Here is a 14,058-nt window from a genome sequence, read left to right on the forward strand (position 1 = left end):
TCATGATGCCACAGCTCTCTGGATGGACATGGGGGATGTCAGCAGAGATCTTGGGTTGTGCAGATGCAGGAACTGTTGGACCCTAGAACTGAATGCAGAGTGAGGACTGGGCTCTCAAAATGGTGCAGTGCTTCAACCACTTGGAGTTTGTGGGACCAAGAGTGAATTATCTCTGGAATTAAGCCAGCATATGGAATCCTGGCAGTTTTCTGAACTAGTCTCAGGAGTTCTGAGAACTGAGGGACTCTTCTGTAGCTAGTATAGCAGGAGTTCATAGTGAAATTGTAGACCTGTGAGGATCTCTCTTACCTTCCTTTTCCCCCCACACTAGGGAGTTTCTCCTGGCTCTTAACTGATCCTGTTTGGGCTGCTCCTTCATTTCTCTCTCCTTCCTTGCCTCATAGGTTCCCTGTCACTTCTGAATGCTGATGTTTCTCTCTTAGATGCTCTATTCAATGTGTGATTACCTACTCTGTTATCTTATTTGTGGAATTGGAATTGGCAGGTGCCTGTAGTCAGCCATCTTGGAGTTCCTTTCTTCCAGGATATTAGTTCTTGACTTTATTTGTCGCAGATATTTTTCCAATATATTTTTTTAAATATACAGTTATAAATATTTTAAATTAATAGAGGAAGATTTTACATATGATTATATCGAAAATATGACTGGCTTTTTTTCTCCAATGTACTCTTGTGCAAAATGTTCTCCCCATTTATATTTTTAATACTTAGAATACTAGGGATAGTGAATCTCTTCAGATCTTCAGTGAATATGACTTTATCTTTTAAGTTATTTTAATTTAGAAGGAGAAAAATAGAGAAGTGTTCCTACTCATGAGAGTACAACTACCCAAAAGTGATGGAAATCACTAGTTTGAGGCAACATGAGTGTCACATTAATTATAGCTGTTAATATGTTCTTGAATCACATGTGTTCTTGTGTTTTTTATGTTTTCCCAAGGTTTTAAAAGCTGAAGTGTATTTTTCGACATAAAAAAATGTTAAATTTTAATTATGTGGTTGCTGTTTTGCAGGCTGTCAGATACAACTGCATCAGAGTAGATAAACAACCATTATACAACATAGAGGTAAGAGGTTTAGAGAAGGGTGGTTAGGGGGCAAAAAAGAAATTTTGTTATCACTAGTAATTTTAATTTAAAAGAATGTGGTGATTGTACATCAAAGCTTCTTATCAAATATGAAATATAGTTTATCTAATCAGAAATGAAAATAAAAAATATTTTGAGGTCAGGTGCAGTGACGCATACCTATAATCCCAGCACTTTGGGAGACGCATACCTGTAATCCCAGACTTTGGTAGGATTGCTTGAGCCCAGGAGTTGAAGACCAGCATAAGCAGTATAGCAAGACCTTGTGTCTACAGAAATAAAAAAAATCCACCGAACATGGTGGCACATGCCTGTAGTCCCAGCTACTTGGGAGGCTGAGGTGGGAAGATTGCTTGAGACCAGGAGGTCAAGGCTGCAGTGAGCTGTAAGAGTGCCACTGCGCTTCAGCCTGGGCAACAGAATAAGACCCCAACTCAAAGAAAGAGAGAGCGAGAAAAGAAAGAAGGAAAGGAAGGAAGGAAGAAAATTTTTCAGTTAAAACTCCCTCAAAATTTTTTATACAGTAGTAAAAACTGGTCACAAATATTAAAAACCTTATGCTTATGGCGGATGAAATATGTATGCCTTTTCACACATTTCATAACTTTTATAATTACTACTTTCAGATTAAAGTTTTTGTTATAGCTGGGCTCAGTGGCTCAGCCTGTAATCCCGCGCCTTTGGGAGGCTGAGGTGAGTGGATTACCTGAGTCCGCGGGTTTGAGACCTGCCTGGGCAGCGAGACCTCATCTTTACAATAAATCCAAAAATCAGCCGGGCGTGGTAGCGCATGCCTATAATTCCAGCTACTTGGAAGGCTGAGGCGGAAAGGTCGCCGGAGCCCAGCAGGCGAGGCTGCGGTGGCCGGGAGTGGCCACTGCACTCCAGTCTGGGCGACAGAGTGAGACTCCAACTCAAAAAAAAAAAAAAAAAAAATTTTTTTATGATGCTTATAAAAGTGTATTCCTTTTATATTATTATTTTTTATAAAATGACATCTTCTTTGTTTTACTTACCTTAATTTTAGAACAAAATAAACAATAAAACCACAATATAAAACATCCAGTCCTGTTGTCAAATTAGGGAGGGAATGGGGCTGGAGGTCTTTGTTTCTTTATTCTTTCTTTTAAAATTACTTTTGTTACTATATGTAGTGTTTTAGAGTGCTTTTGACTCTCAAAGTTTTGACTTGTTCACAGTAGATATTATGGTTAAAAATAGTTTGACCAAGGGGATTGTATTTTGTGAAACTCTTAAGAGTTACATACAGGTGCATTCTCAGAGTGATTTTATGATTCTCTAACAATTGTCACGTTTTGCAAATATTGATTGTGCTTGATAATACCTTAACATATTTAGGATATCTATATAGACATAGTTTGTTTTAACTTTTAAAGAAAACCAAGAAAAATTCTGTACCCAAAGATACTGTTGTATCTTTCTGACTGGGATCCTCTCTTTATCAACCAAACTTTGCAAATTCCTTTTAAAGGTTTGCAGGTGGCTCAGCCTGTAATCCCGTGCCTTTGGGAGGCTGAGGTGAGTGGATTGCCTGAGCCCATGGGTTCGAGACCCGCCTGGGCAGCGAGACCTCATCTCTATAATAAATCAAAAAAAAAATCAGCCGGGCGTGGTAGCGCATGCCTGTAATTCCGGCTACTGGGAAGGCTGAGGCGGAAGGATCGCCGGAGCCCAGCAGGTCGAGGCTGCAGTGGCCGGGAGCAGCCACTGCACTCTAGTCTGGGCGACAGAGCAAGACTCCAACTCAAAAAACAAACAAAAAAAAACCTTTTAAAGGTTTTCTTTTGAGCCGGGCTCAGTGGCTCAGCGGCTCAGCCTGTAATCCCGCGCCTTTGGGAGGCTGAGGTGAGTGGATTGCCTGAGTCCGTGGGTTTGAGACTCGCCTGGGCAGCGAGACCTCATCTCTACAATAAATCAAAAAATCAGCCGGGCGTGGTAGCGCATGCCTGTAATTCCGGATACTGGGAAGGCTGAGGTGGAAGGATCGCCGGAGCCCAGGAGGTCAAGGCTGCGGTGGCCAGGAGCGGCCACTGCACTCCAGTCTGGGCGACAGAGTGAGATTCCAACTCAAAAATAAATAAATAAATAAATAAAGATTTTCTTTTGGAGATAGTATTTTCCCTTACTATAACAGTTAATAAAATACATTCATATACATCATTATTTTTATGCTATATAACATCCCTGTTAGATAACCAGGGTAGAAATTATCTTTATTTTCTAGATGAGGAAATAAAAACTCCTTACTAATTCAAGATTTATTTCCAGAATTTCACCTTTCTTTTCTTTGGGTCATAGAATCTTTCCTTTCCTAGGTTAAAACTGCTGAATTTCCCAGAGGTGTATTAAATTTAATTGAAAGCCTCATTGAAGGACAGTTTTTCAAAGAAGCAATTGAGGAACTTTCCTCTTTGCAAGCACATTATATCCCTCCTGTATGCCTTCTTCATGCCCTTCTAGAGAATGTTCTACAGGTAAGAACAGTTTTAAGGGTTTATAATCTTTTTTCAAGGAATGTTACAATATGAAATATTTCTCATTTTTTTCTATGCTTAGTTTATTTTCCTTTTTCTTTTTTCATTTTACTGACAAATGCAGTACCCATGTTACTGCTTCTTTTTAAATTAATATGTATTTTTATACAAATATGCTGTGTGGCAGGTGCTGTGGCTCATGCCTATAGTCCCAGCACTTTGGAAGGCAGAGGCGAGAGGATTTCCTGAGCCCAGGGGCGAGACCTCATCTTTACAAGAAATAAAAAAATTAGACCATGCTCCTTTCATACAAGCCTGCTGGGCTTCGGCGATCCTTCCACCTCAGCCTTCCAAGTAGCCGGAATTACAGGCATGCCCATGCCTGGCTGATTTTTTGATTTATTGTAGAGATGAGGTCTTGCTGCCCAGGTGGGTCTCGAACCCGCGGGCTTAGGCAGTCCACTCACCTCAGCCTCCCAAAGGCGCCAGATTACAGGCTGAGCCACTGAGCCCGGCTTCTCAGGATTTCTAAGATGATTTTATCTTGGGGGAAAAAATTACCAAATTTTTCTCATGGCAGCAAAATATCTAATATAAATTTCAGATTACAAAGATTTAGAATACTATTTGGTAAATTACTCCTTTAGCACATTGATAATTATCATTCCTATTTATAGTATACATAGAGAATGAACATATTCCTTAAACTTTAAAGCCCAATAGGCACAGCTATTCAAAGGGGCTTTCTAATCATGTTCTTCATCGAGGTACTAATTTGAAAACATTGCAAACATAGACTATGTCAGATTAATATTGGTGATCATTGACAATGTTTCTGACCTTTAATTCCTTTCAGATGACATTTGGCAAACTTAATCTCACTATAACCATGAAAAGAAAGACACTTCATATAAGCTAGTCCTAATAGAAGGGATTATAAAATGTGTAGATACAGTCATTCCTTGGTATCACAGGGTATTGATTTCAGGACCCCTGTAGATACTGAATTCTACACATAATTAAGTCCTACAGTTGGTTCTTTGAGCTTGCACCTATCAGAAAAGTCAGCCCTTTACATCCATAGGTTTTATATCTTGCAAATAGTGTATTTTCAATCTGTGTTTGGTTGCAGATGCAGAACCCACAGATATGAAGGGCCAACTGCATTTATTAAAAAAAAAAAGTCCACGTTTAAGTGGACCTATGCATTTCTGACCATGTTGTTCAAGAGTCAGCTGTACATATTTAGAGTGTGCTTCTCTCTCAGAAGTTGTGTTGAATTAGCAAAACATGATCACTGCATCTGATCTCCAGACATATATTTGGTAAAAATGTTAGGCCAGGATTATTGTTCTAGTTTTACTGAATTAGCAAGTGAAACTATACCTTTAGCTATAGTGTTTTATTTGTTTGTTTATTTTTAAATAATAGGATAACATAGATACGTTTTCTGGTCGATACTTTCATATATTGTCAGCTCTTCTTCACCTGCATCCTCCTTGGAAATCTCCAGCCATGTCAAGATATTACTTAGAGTTGTTTCAGTGTCCAACTTGTATGAAAGGAGCATGGTCTTTAGTAGAAGTGCTTATAAGGTAAGGAATTTCAAATTTAAGACACTACGTTTTATCTAGTAGTTATTTGTTTATATAGAGATGAAAGAAGTATTTTTCTACTTTTAGAAAAGTGTGTGCATCGTGTATTTGTGTATTGTAGCTATTGTAAAACGTATTAAAAAGGCAGATCTACATTGATTATGTTTGTCAATCTGTTAAAAAAAAGTTCAGTGAATACATGAAATGGACTCACTAGAAAGACATTATTTCCATTTTGTAAACAAAATTAAAAGTTTGCATATTTTTAAAATGAAGAAAGTTAATTTATTGAATACTCGTATCATGAGGTTTGGTCATCAAAAATATGAACATTTGTGACTGTGTACAAAGTCTGTCTTAGGTCTTTAGTTGTATTTTTCAGCTAGAAATTCAAATTTTGAAACAGAACTTAATTTTCTTAAATATGTCATCTCTTTCATTCCATTTCATATGCTATCATATGCCTAGACATCTCTTTGTCTTTCAGATGTTACTGTCTCCAGATATCCTTCCCATTTCTCCTTCTTTCTCCCTAATAGTACTAATGAATTTCCCCTGTCTACTCTGGTAACATCCTGTATCTAATAGGCCTTATTTGTTTAAGAAAATCTTTCTTTTTATTGCGTTGAGTTTTAGGAGGTAAAACTCATAATAGAGAGAGAGGACGCTTGAATAGCCAGGCAAAGACTAGACCTTTGGTTAGCTCTTTAAAGTAATAAAGATTCACATACCATCTTGGTTGTGATGTATTTGAAGCCGGCTAATCAGCTAGCTAGCATGCGTTTATTTATTCAGTCAACAAATATTTGAGTACATTTGTTGTAGTCAACAACAATGGGAGCTAGACACTGAACTGCATTTCAGGGATAAAAGTTAACTAAAATAACAGTTCCTGCATTTTGAAAGTGACCAAGATGTAAACACAATATCAATGCAACAGTACTAGCCCATCGTAAGTAAAGGATGTAATGTTTATGTGGCTGACATCCTAATTGTCAAATCTATTCCTTTCTTCCTTTATGTTTAAATTTTGTTAATATTAAGTAATTAAAAATTTAAGTTCTCAGATGCATAAGCCACATTTCAAGTGTTCAGAAGAACATATCCATCATCGCAGAAAGTTCTATTAGAGGACCACTACAGAAGATAGAAAGAAAATAAAATGCTGAATTTTTGAAACTCTACAAGAATAGCCCTAAATAGCCTTCATTTACTAAGTAATGAAAAATAAAATAATCTTGGATAAGCAAGAGAAGGATTGTAGCCAGTATTATAAATTGAGAGCTTTTTTTTTTGAGTTGGAGTCTCACTCTGTCACCCAGACTGGAGTGCAATGGCCGCTCCCAGCCACCGCAGCCTCGACCCGCTGGGCTCCAGCGATCCTTCTGCCTCAGTCGTCCAAGTAGCTGGAATTATAGGCATGCGCTACCACGCCCGGCTGATTTTTTGATTTATTGTAGAGATGAGGTCTCGCTGCCCAAGCAGGTCTCAAATCCATGGGCTCAGGCAATCCACTCACCTCAGCCTCCCAAAGGCGCGGGATTACAGGCGAGCTTAGCTTGTCATTTGGATCAAAAGTACTTAATGAAATCCACAATTCTTTGTTCTTATCAGTGAAATAACGAGTGCAAAGGGAGAATGCTCAGTAGTTGTTAAATATTACAATCATTGAAAAATAGAAGAATTAAATCTATATTTTTAAGAATTAAATAGTCATGAGACATTTGACATTGCTTAGTTTTTAAAGGAAGAAAATATTAATAAAATTTTGTACTTTATATTTTATTGAAGAAAATTTTATTAAAATTCCAACAATTTTAAAAAAAGAAAGAAATGCTTTGTTCACAAATTATTCAGTGGATTACTTGTATATTATAGATTGTTGATTTTATGTTTTTCAGGTCTTGTCTTTTCAATGAAAACTTTTGTCATCAAATTTCGGAAAATAATATTGGCTCTAAGCTGCTCCACCTGACATTGCTCAAATTTTTCTTTAATTTAATTGAAAGTGAAGTACAGTATCTGAGTCAAAAGTAAGTTTCAATCACAAAAACCACATTTTTCTATATTTCTGTTTTTCTGCACCATTTTAAAAATCATTCATATACATATATCTAGTCATCTTTTTTTCTGTTTTAAAGTAGATTTATTGTTAAAACATGACAGAGATGCCTTTTCAGTGGCAGTGAAAAGGCATCTTTTTATATGCCCTTTTTTTGTTTCCTCAAGTCACATTTTTATTTTTCACTGGTATTTTTACTATGTAAGAGTGGGTGGGTTTGTTTGTTTGTTTGTTTTGGGGAGTTTTTTTGAGTGGGAGTCTCACTCTGCACCTAGACTAGAGTGCAGTGAGCAGCAATGGCCACCACAGCCTCAACCTACTGGGGTCAGACAATCCTTCCACCTCAGCCTTCCAAGTAACTAGTACTACAGGTATGTGCCACTATGCTCAGCTAATTTTTTGATTTATTGTAAAGATGAGGTCTTAACAAGTTGCCCAGGCTGGTCTCAAACCACAAGCTCAGGCAATCCTCACGCCTCTGCCTCCCAAAATGTTGGGATTACAGGTGTAAGCCACCACACCTGGCCGAGTGTTTTCATTTTTTAAGACTTAGGTATGTTTTAATTCTTAAGTAATTAAATGCTTAAGTAAAAAACTACAACTAGTTTTAAAAATTGATTCTGTAATACCCATGATAAGTTTACTCTTACTCTAAAACTTGAAGATAAATGTCTGTTGTATACATTGTCAGTGGTCTTATTGAAACGAGGTCATTTTTTATATTTTATCCATTATTAAAGCTATGTTATGATCTTTATATGTTATGACCTTTCTGTATTCAAAATTGCTAGAATGGTTTTTAACAAAAGAGATGTCTATTACTGTCTTGCAAGTTGACATAATTTTTGTTCATATTTTTCATTAGGTTGTATGACTGGTCAGATTCTCAAAGTCTGAAAATGACAGGAAAGGCAGTTGTTCTTGAAATCTTTTGGTCAGGAAGTGAAACTTCTGGCCTTTTGACCAAACCAGTAAATACACTTTTGGCATGGACTATATATTCTCACAAGGAAAAATGCAAGTCTAATGATGTAAGTAGGATTAATTCACAGATGAGTAATAGTCTGTGGAAAAAGCACTTTGAATTACACATCTTTTCTTTTTTCCTTGTTCACTGAATTATATTAATACACACACATACACACACACACACACACACACACACACATACACCCAAATATATTGTTTTCTCTTTAGTTTGTCTAGTTGTGAGGTAAAAGTTCCTTGGAGAGTGGTTCTTGCACCACTCATTTCACATGTGATTATAATAGCTATAGGTAATTATTTGATCATTGTAGCTAAGAAGTCTCTAGTTACTTATAGATATTTTACTTTTGTGTATTTTGATTCATGAACAATTTATGATTTAAAAAATTAAGTCAACCTATAGTTTTGAAGAATGCTACAAATAAAGTTCACTTGTTTTTAAGGCTACCCTTCTAGGTATTGCATTATTTTCTGAAATATTTCTGTGTAAGAAGATTTTGTCTGTCATTAGAAATTTAATATAGAGTGCTTTTTGTGTATTATCTTTGTGAAGAGTAATAGTGCATAGCAACATACTGTGGCACGTTTTGGGTGCACAATAAATATTAGTGACCTATTTTCTTTTCAAAATGATCTGCCTTTGGGGCTTTCTTGTCTACTTTGTTGTGTTATATGATGAACTTCTGTTCTTTTAAATTCTTTTTTTTTTTAAACATTCTCTTACATCTTCTTGAATGTTTGAATCTTTATTCTTCTTAGTCTTTATTTCTAATACATGTACTTTCTATAAATTACCTTTGGAGTGCAACTTGCAATTCATTCCACAGTTTTGATACTTTATTCGAAGGTGCTCTTACTGTTTTCTTCAAAATGTTTTGTCATCTTTGATATTCCCTTTGACTCAAGAAATATTTTTAAAGAATGTTTTAAAATTTCTAAATGGTGGATAGGTATTTGCTATTGTTAATGGGTTTTATTTGATTGGCTGTGCTTTTTTTGTTGATTTCTAAAAGTAAATAGTTAAAGATTGCACCCTACGTGACTTCTGCTTTCTGAAATTTACTGAACTTTTCTTTTTGTCCCCATGTAAGACTGGAAGCCACAATGTGTTATTTTCTGTTATTTATAGTGTTCTTTATTATCTACTAAATTAAACTCAGTAATTCTTTTAATCTGTTCTTTTGAGTCTATTTTGTAGATTTGTCCATTTATTTTTAACAGTTTCTGCTTATGTGTGCTGATGCCATCATATTCATAACTAACTACTAGACATGATGCTATAACTTAGGTAACATTTTCTTCTAAGGTAGTAAGCATTGTAGTTAGGGTGCAGAGCTCTGGTTTCAAACTATTATAAGATCTAATCTGTCTTAGTGTATGTTCTTACAGTTTTTTAGATATTTCCTCAGATCTATTATCTCTTGTCTGCATTTTTTAAAATTTGTAATTTTTATTTAATTTGATTTTCTTTTTTGAGTCAGAGTCTCACTCTGTCACCCAGGCTGTATGTAGTGCAGTGGCACAATCACAGGTCACCACAACCCCAAACTCATGGACTCAAGCAATCCTCCCACCTTAGCCTCCCAGGTAGTTGGGACCATAGGTTCATGCCACCATGCCCAGCTAATCTTTTCTTTTTTGTAGTGACGAGGTCTCTCTATGTTGCCTAGCTTGGTCTCAAATTCCTGAGCTCAAGCAGTCCTTCCTCCTTGTCCTCCCAATATGTTGAGATTACAGGCATGAGCTAGTGCCCAGCCTCTTCTCTACTTTTTAAATTGCAATTAAACTTATGTTACATTCTCTTTTGATATTATCTGGTTTTTACTCTCTCATCTGTATGTATATATTTTTTTCTCTACTTGAAGCATTCCAGACAGTCTTTTCATTCGATTTTTAGCTCACTAGTTCTTGTCTTCAGCCATGTCCAATATATTGTTTAAAATGGCCATTGATTTTAAATTTTTGTATCTTTTCCTGTTCTAGACTTTTTTACTTTTAAACTACTGAGACTTGTTTTTATGGTTCAGTGTTTTCATTTGCCTTTGAATGGGGTAGTAATATTGTATACTCAATTCCTAATTATTCCATATACTCTATTTCTAATTATTCCATATCTGACGTCTTTGTGGTCTATTTCTATTGTTTCTGCTTTTCCTTCTCTTGTGTTTTTCATTTTCTCTTGCAAGCCAATTATTATTCACTATATGGTGTATATTGCATTTGAAAAATTATTTATAGAATCAATATTTGGCAAAGACCAGAATATCTTCCTCCAGAGAAAATTTCTGCTTAACTTCTGCCAAGTGTCTGGGTATACTACAAGTCAAGAACTACCTTAATGCAATGTTTATGCTTGAGAGACCCTAGATAGCCCAAGTGTAGGAAAGGACTACATAAGACATATAGTTTTGCTCTGATTCACTCTTCCTCTGAAAGTGAAGCCTTTCAGGATCTCAGCCTATTAAGGATCAGGCCTTGGGCCATGAATTTGTTTTTTAACCTCTTTTACCCTAGACTCTAAAAAAACCCACAATTCTGTGTCTCAGTTCTTGATCATCAGCAAAAGTTCTCAAGACAAAGTCAGCTAATTCTAGTACCTCACCTTCTAGATCGTGACCTAGCAGTTCCTTATAGTTTACTGTCACTTTTTCAGAAGATGTTTTGCATATTTCATTTAGCATTTTTAGTTTTAGTTTTCTTCTATAAATTAGTTCATCTGAATTACATAGGCCTTTATTGCCAGAAACAGAAGTCCTTTCTTGTTTTAAAAAATCCTATTTAGGTGTTATCTGAGGCATGCTTCAAAACAATTCTTTTGAAGGTGTTATTTTTTTTCTAAATCAGCATTATAAAAGGAAGATTGCCCCAAGTATTCTTTGTGATCAAGCAATTGTATTATATAATAATAGCCAGGTGAACAGGTACTTTCATATATATATCTGATTCAAAAAGTACGATTGTGCAAATGTATAGAAATACCAGCTATACCTCATTGCCAAATGAGTATAATACTTCTAAGCTAAAAGTGATAGCGTCCTTATAAATTACCATGTCTTTTTATTTTTATACAATAAAATAATTAAGAATAGAAACCGTTTCTTTATTATAGAGCGTTTCTTTTTTCATCCATTTGAGTATATAAATGAAATTGCTCATTTATAACTGAAAACAATAAAACTGATGTTTTCACAGTTTTACTGAATCTCCAAAGGGCTACCACATATAAGAAATTACTCAAGGAACACTGATGTAAATAGTAACAGATTTATACATATTTAACTTGGATTTTTGTTCAAACTTATAAATAAAAGTAACATTTGTGAAAGCAGTCTGCAGTAAATTGTAGCATCAGTGGTAATATGGGAGCGGGTTATACAAATTAATATTTTATTTAACATTTGCTTTTAAATTTACATAAAACTACTTTTTAAAAAAATTGTATTACCTCTCTGTTAGAATCCATTCTTGTACTTAATTAAATCTTTTTGGCAGTTTCCAGTTTCAAGAATTCCATGCATGTTCACAGACATCATTTTCTGTACTGTAAAGCATTTGTTTCTTGATTTGCTGAGTTGAAGCATTCAATTTAAGTCATTAGCTAAACAGAAGTCCTCAGTTTATGCTAATATTGTTTTGTCATAATGTCAATCAGCAAGTATTGCAGAGTGACACAATGGCAGTGAATTTCATTGTCATTAATCTGAGAAAGCTTTGGGCTTTCCTTGGCAAAGAGCAGAGGTGGGCTGTGTCAAGGTTATGGAGGAGGTACAAATTTTATTAGTCCCACTTTTCTTTGAGATGTCCTTAAGTGCTATTTAAGGATAACCCTACAATATAGGTAGAAATGTAAGGTAGTTTATATTTAAAGATAAGAAAATTGAGGCTAAAGAGTTTAATAACTTATTCAAGGTGTCACAGCTAGTTAGGGCAAAGCATTGACTAGAGGCCAAGTCTCCACTGCAACACACTTTCTTATGTTTCAAATGTCAGTGTTTAAAACAGGAAGAGGCACAGTATATGCATTATGTTTGCATCTTTCCAGCAGAGTAGTTTGTCATGTATTGCAGTGAAATATTGAGGAAATCCCTAACCTGGGAGTCAGAAGGCCAAGTTGCTAGTTTGTTCTACATTACAGATTAGTCAATTTTTGGAAGATGGCCAAGTTTGTAAACTGGAGGTTACCTGTACTGGTAGATAATAGAGAACTGTATTGACAGAATGTCTGGTAACTGAATTTAACATATTAAAAAGGAATTCTAAGGTAACTGCTTGTCATATATGCAAATTTTATCTATCTTTTGTATCCTTGTTAATTCTTAGGTTATTTATGTTCTGTTCTTTCAGCTTTAATAAGTATTTCAGTATTCCAAAAAGCTGTTTTCTTTAGATGGTTTATTTGCCATTTTCTTACTAATCCAATAATCCATTTCTGAAGTGTATCTATCCACTGTACTAGAAATAACAGCATTGTTTGTACCCATAGCACAGTGTCTTGGCCCTATGATTATAGTGAGTGTGATAGTTGAAAATATAATATAAAAGGATCCAATTTGGAAGTATATTTTTATACAAAAACTTAAAATTGTATATGTGGTAGTGTGCATGTTTGGCTAATGACACACAAATAAGAATAACTTTGGCAGAATCTTTCTTAACATGATGAAGATGTTAGTTATTCCTCAAATTCACTGCAAGACCTACCCCTCTCTAACTGTAATAGCATTAATATCAAGGTAAATTTAATATTAAGCAGTATCAATATTCATTTGTGATTGCAGGTATATGTATACTTCTGTTTGTGTAAGGAAAGAGGGAAAGTCCGAACGGGTTGATTTTATGTTGTTTTTACTTTGATTTTTTTGAGTTGGAGTCTCACTCTCAGGCTAGAGTGCAGTGGCACAATCACAGCTCATTGCAGCCTCAAGCTTTTGAGCTTAGGCAGTCTTTCCTCCTCAACCTCTTGAGTGGCTGGGACTGCAGGCACAGACCACCATGCCTGGCTATTTTTTTTTTCCAATTTTCTTGTAGAAACAAGGTCTTACTATGTTCTCTAGGCTGTTCTCAAACTCCTGGGCTCAAGCAGTCCTCCCACCTTGGACTCCCAAAGTTCTGGGATTACAGGCGTGAGCCACCATACCCTGCATGATTTTATGTTATTTTTAATTGATGGTATGATGAATTATGTTTTTTATATGAGGATTGCTCTGTGGGCTAATGTCCTTCTTTTCTTCCAGAGTCTTAGAACCAGGGAGTCTCAGGTGATCCTGATTTACTATACCCTCGAGATGAGAAACACTTTCAGAAATCAAAATTTGTCAATCTTTTGTTTTCTTCCTGAGTACTGTCACTGCTGATATTCAGATATACATTAAGCTGGAACATTTTGTGATATGCATATGGACATAATCAGTTTGCCAGTTTAAATATATATTTTCACTGTTCTGTGTTCTCTTGATAACTTAAACATTGAGAAATCAGGATTAACTTAACTTGCCCAGAGTGATCATCTACAAGTCAGCTTTACAAAGAATGGAGTTGATTTCCTGCAGATTTCTTTGGAGACTGGAGCTGGACCGTAGCCCTCAGGTCATACCAGGGGAAGTACTATGCTGCTGATGGTCCTACTGCTAGTTTCCCATGCTATACTTGCAACTGCAGGGCTTAAAGTCAGCCCTTTGATCAAGTTGGAAGAGGTGGTGGTGTTGATACCCATTCATGAATCCTGACCTGTCAGGATCTGACTGTCTATCTTGGTCCCCAATCATATCAGAAGGACAGTGCTTCCCTAATTATACATCTTAAAAACCCCC

The 14,058-nt window shown here is 35.8% G+C and overlaps 1 protein-coding gene across 1 annotated transcript in view; it reads left to right on the forward strand.

Annotated features, from left to right (window-relative positions):
- Nucleotides 1-14,058, forward strand: part of SLF1 (SMC5-SMC6 complex localization factor 1) — a gene marked incomplete at its 5' end in the record, with an annotated part of 55,269 nt that overhangs the window by 23,447 nt on the left and 17,764 nt on the right. Inside the window, 5 exons of the mRNA XM_008059523.1 lie at nucleotides 1,035-1,088; nucleotides 3,446-3,604; nucleotides 5,036-5,199; nucleotides 7,101-7,232; nucleotides 8,127-8,292. Of these exons, the coding sequence (XP_008057714.1) occupies nucleotides 1,035-1,088; nucleotides 3,446-3,604; nucleotides 5,036-5,199; nucleotides 7,101-7,232; nucleotides 8,127-8,292 (675 nt within the window). The remainder of the gene's footprint in view (nucleotides 1-1,034; nucleotides 1,089-3,445; nucleotides 3,605-5,035; nucleotides 5,200-7,100; nucleotides 7,233-8,126; nucleotides 8,293-14,058) is intronic.

The sequence above is a fragment of the Carlito syrichta genome, unplaced genomic scaffold (assembly GCF_000164805.1).
Source record: "Carlito syrichta isolate Samal-C Ts95f unplaced genomic scaffold, Tarsius_syrichta-2.0.1 Scaffold16673, whole genome shotgun sequence".
Classification (NCBI taxonomy): Eukaryota; Metazoa; Chordata; class Mammalia; order Primates; family Tarsiidae; genus Carlito; species Carlito syrichta.